At 51.2% G+C, this 10,496-nt stretch overlaps 1 protein-coding gene across 1 annotated transcript; it reads right to left on the reverse strand.

Moving 5' to 3' along the window:
* Positions 1–7,337: 7,337 nt before the first annotated feature.
* LOC130031236 (NUT family member 2G-like) lies at positions 7,338–10,086 on the reverse strand (the record flags this gene model as incomplete). The annotated part of the gene is made up of 6 exons (XM_056122499.1): positions 9,931–10,086; positions 9,632–9,804; positions 9,048–9,176; positions 8,543–8,675; positions 7,840–8,067; positions 7,338–7,439 (listed from the first exon to the last, which is right to left on the reverse strand). Coding segments are annotated over exons 1-6 (921 nt in total), but the record flags the coding sequence as incomplete, so codon positions are not given.
* Between the last annotated feature and the right edge of the window lie 410 nt (positions 10,087–10,496).

Below are 10,496 nucleotides of genomic sequence, written 5' to 3' on the forward strand. Positions count from 1 at the left end.
CACACCAGCACCAGAGGGCCCACTGCCCACCCCAGCCATGGCTCCAGTCCCCTCTCCCCAGTCAGTTCCTCTCCCCCAGATTCTCTTCCCCTGCCACTCAGGATACTCCACTCTGTAAGTCAGTTCTTAGTTTTTATAGTGTCTGGCATTTATTATCTCCTTAGTATGTCTCTTTATGTGCCACATAAAGAGGGATAGATCTATGCACACCTACGTAAAGTTCATCAGTGGCAAGATTACAGCTGTCGAGGAACCGACCACAGGGTGATGGGGGCAGAATGGAGACATAACTGGGTGTGGGGATCGAAGAAACAACGGGTGAGGAGGAGGAGACCTAAAAAAGGTAGACAGAGGGAAGGCGGCAGCAGACCAGACACTGTTCCTGCGCATCGGTTCTTGGCAAGGAAAGCATGTTTTGAAGACTGAGGTGGAGAGCCTTTGTTCACCCAGAGCAGACCACAGCAGTGGGGCACTGTGGAGGCGTGGAGAGATGAAGATGCAGGGGTGAGGGGAGCAGAGATGAGGACATGAACATCAGTGGCTGCCATCCCACTGCTCTGTGTTCTCAAGAAGAGGCAGCAAGCTCTCCAGATGAAAGGGAGAGGAGGAAGTGGATGTGCCTCTTTTCTAAATGAGATACAGTTACAAAACCATGAGATACAGTTACAAAACTTTCATATTTGAGTTTCAGTCATACAATGATCGAACACCCATCCCTCCAGCAGTGCACATTTTCCACCACCAATGTCCCCATTATTCCTCGAGCCTAGCCTCTCCCTTCCTCTTTGGCAGACAATTTCCCCCATACTCTCTCTCTCTCTAGTTCTGGGCATTATGGTTTAAAATATAAATACTGAGAGGCTATCACATTCGGTCCTTTATCTACTTTCAGCATCCCGGTCGACCTATCCAACCATCATTGACCTACTGATCCCTCCTCTATTCCAATTGCCTTCTCCCCCATCTCACAAGGCAGGTTTCCAACTGTGGAGCAATCCTTCCTGGCCCTTGTATCTACTCTCCTTGGGTGTCAGTCTTGACGGAGCACAGAACCTGAATAAGATGGTGCAAACAATGTGACAATGTAAGCATCCCCATCCCTGCAACAAGGGACACATACTTATCATGGCAAAGGGACTCCATGATGGAATTGAGGACCGGGAAATTGGAGATGTTCCTGGATCATGTCAGTGGGACCTATATCATCACAGGGTCCTTCAGCTGAAGGAGGCAGGAGACTTAGGTGAGCGAACAGATGCGGTGAGAGAGGAAGACTCAGATTTGTTCACTGAGTATGCCAGAAGGGGTACTGGGCTAGGAATGGGGGCAGCATCTGGAAGCTGGAATAGCCAAAGCGACCATGTGCCATACACCATCTAAAGGAATCAGAGGCTGCACCTCGATTTCAGACTTTCACTTCCAGCGACATCATAATGCATTTCCAGGGACTGGAGCAATAGTACAGTGGATAGGGCATTAGCCTGGCATGTTGCCAATCCAGATTTGATTCCCACATCCCATATGGTCCCAGGAACACTGCCAGGAGTAATTCCTGAGTGCCTGAGCCAGGAGTAACCCCTGTTCATCGCTGGGTGTGACCCAAACATCATAACACAGTTCCACTATGTTAGTCACCTACTTTGAGTTGAGCTGTCACAGCTTCCCTGGTGCCTGAGAGCTGGGCTAATCTTGGAGAATGGGAATGTGACAATCATCCTTTTCCCTAAAAATCCCACCAGGAGTCCTTGTAACCTCCAACTCACTACCAGTCTCTGGCTCTCAAAGGACAGAGGAGGTTTTCGGCATTTCAGTTACCCCCACCTCACTCTGCCACTCTCTAGCACTCCCAAAGAACAAGGTTTTTCAGCCCAGCTGAGCCTCAGCACTGCCTCAGCCCCCTACCCACCAGCAAGAAAAGCCTCCTCCTGTTTCCCTATGCCTCCTAACTTATCTTAATTTTTTTCATCTCCCTCCCATAAATAAATACCCAACCCTGTTATTAAACACAAAAAATGTCAAATTCCCCCACCAATGCATGCAACACAGAGAGCAGAACCAATCACCAGCACAACTCCCCTTTCAGGATCCATTCATTCTCCATGAGTCAGTTTTCTCCCGACCTTCCATATCAGCACTCACCCTTCCGTTGGCCTCTCTCTCCTTGTGTACATTCACTCACACACCTTCCTATCCCTTGGTTATCCATTCACCTTTGTCCATCTATCCATCCATTCTCCCATCATTCTCATAGAAATCCCCGATCAGTCAATATATCTTCCCTTTCCACCATCCAATGACAGACCCACCATCTTCCCTGTTACCCTCCCACCTGGCTTCCAGCACTCATCTTCCATCGAATTAATACCTTTAGACAACAAAAATACAGGAGAATATATTTAGTTCAGAGATAAAAAGGTAAGTAAAAGAAAAAGAATTATTTTAGAGCTAAACCTAGAAAATAATGTGAAGAAAATTCGGTAGGGAGATGAAATTATAGGGAGAATTTATTTAGCTGATACCAAAATTCAAGCCCCTCAGGAAAGGAGAAAAATGATAAACTCAAAGGAAAAATGCACTATTTCATGAATAAACAACAACTCAGGAACTTCGTAGACTCAAAACCAATCTTAAAAGAAGGACTAAAGGGGCTACTGTAAGACAAGACAAATCCCTACAAGCACAACAAACCTCTACAGAAAGATGGCACAAAACCCCATACGATAATCTCTCTCAATGTCAATTAAGAGACACAGAGTGGCAAAATGAATTAAGAACCTGAACCAAACATTCTGCTACCTACAGGAAACATATCTGAACAGCCAGAGCAAACACAGACTCAAAGTCAAAAGATAGAAAACAATCCTTCAAGCAAACAACTCCCTCAAAGAATCCAGGGTGGCCATACTAATATCCAACAACAAAGATTTTAGGCTGAAAAAGATTATAGGGGACAACAAAGGGCATTTTTTTAATAATCAAGGAATATGTACAGCAGGAAGAAAATCATGCTCCTAAACATATGCACATCCAATGAGGGACCACCAAAAAACTTAAAGCAACTTCTAAGAAACTTTAAGGAGGATATTGGTAGCAAAACAATAGTAGTTAGAGAATTCAACACCATCTTATCACCTCTGGATAGATCAACAAGATTAAAACTCAGAAGGAAGACATGGAAGAATGCCTTTGGAGGAAGAATGGCTTTGAAGAATGGCTTTGAAGGAAGAAATGGAAGAGAGAGAGAGCTAATAGATGTATACAGGCCTTTCCATCCCCCAAAATGTGAATACACATTCTTTTGTGCAAATGTACACATGGAACATTTTTCAAGATAGACTATGTGCTGGGTCCCAAAACATACCTTAATAGAATCAGGAAGATAGAAATTGTATCCACTAACTTTTCAGACTGATGCATTGATGTCTTACAGAAAACCCTCATAAAGTTGTGTGGACACTAAATCATATAGAGCATGGGGCAGGGATAACTGTCTGAAGATATTGCCTGGACATAAAGATCTTGGGTCAGAGAGATGGTTGGGTCAAAGTGCTGAGCATATGTTCTGCATGCAGGAGTAAAGGTCACTATCCAACACTGCAGGTCCCCTTAAAGCTAAAGGAGTGAAACCCTCACCCCCAGAGTCAGAAATTTCCCGGAAATTTCTGAGAAATGGTCAAAATACACAGAGAAACACATACAGAGAAATGTTGTCTATAAAATCATAAAACACACAGAAGAAAAGTTAGGGGGTATATTCTGGGATTTCAACATTAGGGATATGTTCAGACACATCTCCAATGGGGAGGGAAAAGCAATCAAGAATACATGAATGGTGCGAGTTTCCAAATAAAGGAGCGGGCACACAAGTGGGACTCAAGTGTTTGGTGGCCGAGAGCCACCTTTCAGGCTAGATGACAGCAAGAGATGGACAAAGGATTGCGGGAACAGGGGAACTGGGCCCCAGACTTGTCAGTAGCCAGTTTATTTCTCTCTCCTCCCAAAATGTAGTCTCATCTCTCTCCGTACTGCACAACCATCATTGTACTTTTGCTCATAGTCCCAGTCATCATACTTCCATCATCCTAGTTTCCTCATAGATCTCAAAGTCCTCTACTTCCAGTCATCGTCCTTGGATTCCTTGTCATCCTCCTAGTCCCCTCTTTCCCCTTACAGTATAAAGAAAGTTAAGTAAAAGCCCTCCCGTAGATCATCGATTTGCTCGAGCGGGCCCAGTAACGTCGCCATTGGAGACTTTGTTGTTACTGTGTTTGGCATATCGAATACTCTCGGTAGCTTGCCGGGCTCTCCGAGAAGGGCAGAGGGAATCGAACTCGGGTCGGCCATGTTGGCCGCTTGTGAGGTGAACGCCCGACCCGCTGTGCTATCGCTCCAGCCACTCACTCACTAAATGACTAATCCATTATTGTGAATAACTTTATGAAAATAAAATTTAAAAAATTATTTTGCATACCAAAAAAAAAAACCTATTCCTGACAGGAACTACCTGTGATTTTGAACTCTCTCCAAATAGGCAGAAAGTAACAGAGCACCAAAGGCAATATAGATGCTGAGCTATCAGGGATAAAGAAAACTTTAGGTTCAGGACACCATGCTCAGTTCCAGAAGTCGAGACGGGACAGAGAAGGAAAGATTAAGGACCTTGCTGTTTGTCTTAGTGTAAAGAAAACACCAAGAGAGGACAAATGTTCTCTGGATAACAAAAATATTTGCATCGCTAATACAGTTATCAGAATCTTCGTGCTTGGGTTGCATTACACAGTGCATAAAATCTCTACTCCACAATCCCAAATTTGGGGTTCTCTGCCAGCAGTGAGAGGGTTTTTCCCAGGCTTGCGTTCTCAATAAAATTCTTTGAGAACCTCACTTGAAGTCTGCGTATCTGCTGTTAGCTAGCACAAGGGAGTAGAAAGAAGCTCATTGTTCATCAACCATTGAAGGAATTGCCAGATGTAGCCCTTCTGCACATGGAATATGATTCTGTAGTTAACGTTTGAACTGTGGACATGAGCTGATGTAGGTGGACCAGGAAAAGCTGTTCTCAGTGAAAGAGGCCACAGAACCACAGAACGCTAGATGGCGAGAGTGTGGGAAACTAGAGGAAGAAAGGAATATGGGGTTAAAGACTCAAGGATCAATGGGGAGAGAAAGGGTGATGGCTGAGTGGAGGAGGTTATGGACACCTTCTAAGGATACGAGCTCTATTTTAAAGTGTGGTGAAATTGTTTTAAAAGGTATTTTGGAGCTGAAGAAGCAGTACAGATGATGGGGCAGTTGCTTTGAACATGGCCAACCTGGATTTGATTCCTGGAACTCCATATGGTCCCCTGAGCCCAGAAAGGAGTACTTCCTGGGCAGAGCCAGAGTAAGCTCCAGGAACCATTTTGTGTGACACTAAAACAAATCAAATTGAATGTTGAGAATTGAGAAAATTGTATACACATTAAGGTGCTTGTGTTGCATGTGCACAGCCCTCGTTCTACTGATGTCTAGCACCACGTTGTCCCCTGAACTATACCAGGAGTGAGTCCTAGGACAAGGAGCTCTGTAGAGCAGTCACTGTTGGGTGTGACCCACAAACTCAGGGAAGAAATAGAAAGAGTCTGTCTCCCACATCTGTGGGAGCTCCTTTGTGTTGCTCTCTCCCATGCTGTGATTTTTTCCAGCGTGATGCCCTCAATCTTTGATGTGCTTTTTGATGCATTCCAAGGAAAAGGCAGCAAACGTGAGCCACGCCTATGTCCACAGAATTGGGTGAGTCTGGTGAAACTGAGCACATCTCCCAATGGGTGGGGAGGACTCCTCCCTGCTACAGGGATCACAATGTCTCACAGGACCCAACCCCTGTAACGCCCTTACCTGTTTTCATCTCAGGATTTTCCAAGGAGCATGAGTGACAGGAGATACCAAGAGTGTTTTCAATGAAATGAAATTTATTAACTATTTACACAATGACACAAAGGGGCTGCTCCAGCACAACCCCACCACTGGGCCCGCCAAACAATACACAAAAGTCCTAGCTGGATGAAGATCAGGTGGAAGACAAGGCTGCTAGGGGCAGCCAGACCCAGGAGGGAGCCCCCTGGTGTCCTACTGGATGCTGTACCCATCCTGTACTGTACTCCTCTGGGCTACAGCAGGCTAGAACCTTCTCTTTGGGGGCAGGGAAGGGCCCACCAGCTCCACAGTCAAGGCTGAGCCCCCAGACACCCTGGGGTGCTCCCCAGGGAAGGGGGTCTTCTCAGTAGTGCCCAGTCCTGCGCTCCCACACAGAGGACGCTTCCTGGAAGGGGCAGTAGCAGGGGCAGCAGGATTGCAGGCCCTTCTTTGAGTGGGTTGGGTCCGAGAAGCCCCCCAGGCCCTCGGGCAGCGGGGGCCAGTGTCTGAGCCAGGGCTCATGGGGAAGCCCCAGGGCTGAAGGCTGTGTTGAGAGGCCTGGAGGAAGGCCAGGCTGGGCAACTCCTCCTCCTCCTCACTGGAGCCCTCTGCTGCCCCATGTGGCCCCTGGCCAGGAGGGGCCTCTCCCAGCATGAGGGAGACCCTGATGTCCAGAGTAGGGGCAGCAAGGCCGGGACAGGGGGCCTGTTCTGCCTGAAGAGATGGAGATTCCAGGCTCCCCAAAGAGAGGACAGAGGCTCGAGGTGCCATCCCAGTGGCCTCAGCCTGCACAGGACTTGAGGCGTGTCCAAAGTCAGTCTCAGGGGGGCAGGATTCAGTGCTGGCCCCTGGCTTATGGCCCCAGGTAGGGGTTGGTTTGCAGTGACCTGCTGCACTCTCAGATGGACTTGAGTCCTTTGGAGTCAGCTGGTGTTGGGGATAAGCCTTCTGGACCTCCTTGTCTGGCGCAGTCCGTAGACGCTTTTCCACAATCTGAAGGGAGGAAGGACAGTGTGGGCATGTGGGGGTGCAGGGTGGGACAGAGAGTGACCGCGACTCCTCCCAGAGTAGAAAACCCAGATCTCTGTCCCACTAAGGGCCCTCACCCCCGCCAACCCTTCTCTCACCCCATATTCATGTCCTCATCTTCCCTGAGGACTCAGAGAGAGGCCCTTGCCCATGGCCTGGGCGGGGAGGGCACCAAGTGACTAGGCCCCAGTGCTGGGCGCCCCTCCCTGACTCATGACCCACCTGCTGCTCTAAGTGCCCTGGGACCTGTCCCCTGTGTACCCTGCAGGTTCTCTTTTCCAGCAATCACATGCAAAATGCCTCCTGTTTGCCGTGAGCCGCTAACCATTGCCTTACAGGAAATCCTCACATTATTCCCCTGGGTCCTGCATGGACCCCAGAGATCCTATGTGCCTCACCTGTGTGGGGGTGAGTCCTTCCTCCTCCTCGAGCTCCTCAGCCAGGTCCAGGAGATCCAGCTGGGATTCTGGGGAGAGCAGGTGTGTCAGGAAGCTGGGGTGAATGACTGCCTCTACCTGGGAGGGGGAAGCGGGTGTGAGGGTTCTCGTAAGGACTAGGAAGGAATTAAGATGCAAACACACCCGTTCTCAGCACAGTGCAGGGTCTTGGACTGTTGCATAAAGTCTCTGTCATGTACACACATGACACAAATTCACACACTCTTCCACCTCTAGGCACATGTACATGTATCCCCACGATTCTGCGCAGAGCCCACACAGTGCACACAGATGGAGACACACAGAGATGTTTACACATCGACCAAACCCAGAAATTCACAAACTAGGGCCATGTTTGTACACAGGGAGACACATATGCACACATGCACACAAACACAAGTAGAAATATGTCACTACCAAGCCCTGGACAGAAGCAACCCTGCGCCCTCCCCACCCTACAGCAGCGCCCAAAGCCCACCTTGGTGACAAAGGCCTCCTGGGAGCACAGCTCATACACATAGCTCAGGAGCCCCACGTCAGGGCAGGTCCCGGTTTCCTCCAGCTGCTCCTTCCTGCCTGCTGCCCTTAGGCCAAGCGGCGCCCTGCAGACTGTGTCGGGAGCCTTTAGCAGCTCGTCCATGATATCCATGTTCTCCTGCACGGTCTCAGGGGGGATCTCCTTGGGGGCCTTGGTTTGTGGGGCCCACTGTGGTTTGTGCGTCTTGGGGCAGGCTGCCCGAGCCCGGGGTCTGGATTTCTTAGGGACACAGGCTGAGGAGGAAGAAGGAGAGAGGGACATGAGGGGACCCCGCGTCCATTGCCCGCAGACACACAGCACTGAGCACAGAAATGGGGACGGATACCTGTGGGCTGGGTCAGGTCAGGTGTGTGTCTACATCTGTGTGTACTAGAATCCCATAACTGCGTGAAAGATGAGGGGGCCCTCAAAAGGAATAGGGGTCAACCGTGTCCCCAGGTTATCCAAACCCACTTCAAAGGTGAGTTTGACGCCCTCAGGCAACGTGCTGTGTTCAGGGAGAGGGAGAAACCCAGGAACGGGGGGCCACTGAGCATAGGCCTGGGTGTCCCCGGGAGAGTGAAGGCTCCCTGGCAGGGCAGGAACCCTAGCACCTTCCTGGGCCTATGAAAATTAGCTGGGGAACAGGGTCGGTACCTGGCTGCTGGCCTAGTGGTGGGCCTGGAGCCCCCTGAGGCTCAGGCCTGGGTGGGGCAGGGGTTGGCTGGCCCTGTACTCCGTTCATCCACTGCAGCTTCTGCGCTTCCATCTCTTCCTCAGCCTCAAACTCCATGAACCTGGTATGGGGAGCACAGACCCCATTGAGTTGGGCTGGCCTAGACCACACTGGATGAGGTAGGGACAGGGAACACTCATGGCCAAGCCCTCAGGAGGGTGGAGAATGGGTGGGCACAGACCCCAGCGCCCCCAGTGATTCCCCACATCAGCCTTTTGAGGGTCACAGAAAATAAGGGACTGTGACCCTCAGACTATGGTCAGGAGCCCCAGAGTGGGGTGGGGAGAAGTGTCCTGGCCCCAGGAGGGACAATCTTCCGCAGGGGAAGGGCCTCACGGGGATGCCAAGGACCCCTTGGCCATCTGGGAGCAGCCCCTGAAGGCCGGTCCCGCAGCTAGCCCCAACCCCCACTCTCTGCCCAGGACTGACTTACTTGGCAGCCATGTTGTAGTAGATCATGCGGTCAAAATTGCTCGTGCCCTCCCATTCCCGCAGGGCCTGGCGCAGGCCTTCCTCCAGGCTCATGGTGGGCTTCAGGCGGGCCAGGGTGCGCAGCACCGGGCTGCAAGGACAGGCTCGGTCAGGGTCTGTATCTGCCAGTAGCCCCCGCTGCCCTACACCCATGCCTAGACCCCCGATGGTGGCCTGGTCTCCCCGCGCAGAGTTGACTCTGCCTCCCACACCCCAGCTCAGTGGCCATGCTGGTGTGATCCCTCAGCTCTGGGGATAGGTCATGAGATTCCATGGCCGAGCAGTCATGGCCTGTCTGAACCCTGTTGCATCTGTGCTGTGTCTGGTCTTAGGAACAGAATGTCTGTCCTACAGACCACAGGTCGGGACCAACCCTGATGAGGGGACTGAGTTGAAGCTTTAGGGCATGACTGGTCACTATGGGATTTGAGCCGAAACCCCCGGATGGCATTCCTGAGGTCATGCTCTCATGGACCCTACCATGGGCGTCACCCCAGTCCCTTCCTGTGAAGCTCCCATTAAGTCTAGGACACCCGAGGGACTTACATGAGGAAGCAGGAAACGGCCTCAGTGTCTGGAGTCTGAGCAAGGTACCTCCGGGTCAGGACCTTGAAGCGCTGCCAGCGCCGAAAGTTCTCATAGACACTCCTGGGGCTGCTGGAGGTGTCAGGTGTTGCCTGATTCCGGGTGGTGGCCGGAGCACTCTCCCCACAAACCCACTGGGGCAGTGGTCCACCAATGGATGGGAGGATGATGGGAATCACCTGGGCCACTGGCAGTGGAGCCTGAAGAGGATAGTCTCCTGTCCCAGCCTGGGTGACAGTAGTAGCTGGGGTAGGCAATACTGTCTCTGTCACAGATGACACCAGGTAGATGGGTGCAGGATGCCCATTCACAGCAGATGGAACTTCTGGGCCCCCCCAGTTGAGTGAAGCTTGTGTCAGGGTGACAGGCTGGTTCTGGGCTGATTCCACAAGCCCCACCTCTGGGCTGACCTGCATGATGACCTTGCAAGGTTCAGGAACTCGGGGACCATGGCTGGCCGCTCCTGCCACCACAGGCATCATGGGGAAAGGTGACAGCACCAAAGGGTTGCCAGGAGCGATGGCCGAGGTCACCAGAGGGGGCATCTGGATCGGCTCCCAGGGTGGTGGCTGGGGGAGCCCTGGATTGAGAAAGGGCAAGACCCGGAATGCAGAACCGGAGACCCCAAGGTTCATGGTCATCTCTGGGAGCAGCAAAGGAGACACTGTGGAGAGGAGGGAGGGGAGTGAGAGGGAGACGGTGTAGGGGGGAGCAAGGCCTCACTGGCCCAACCATCTCTAGAGCAGGCCCTTTGAAAGGAATGAGGTGGTGTGCCCTGTCTCAGCCCTGAGTCCCGGGCAAAGGCCATCCCTCCCCTCCAGCTGGG

This window comes from Sorex fumeus, unplaced genomic scaffold, assembly GCF_029834395.1.
Source record: "Sorex fumeus unplaced genomic scaffold, SorFum_2.1 ptg000046l, whole genome shotgun sequence".
Classification (NCBI taxonomy): Eukaryota; Metazoa; Chordata; class Mammalia; order Eulipotyphla; family Soricidae; genus Sorex; species Sorex fumeus.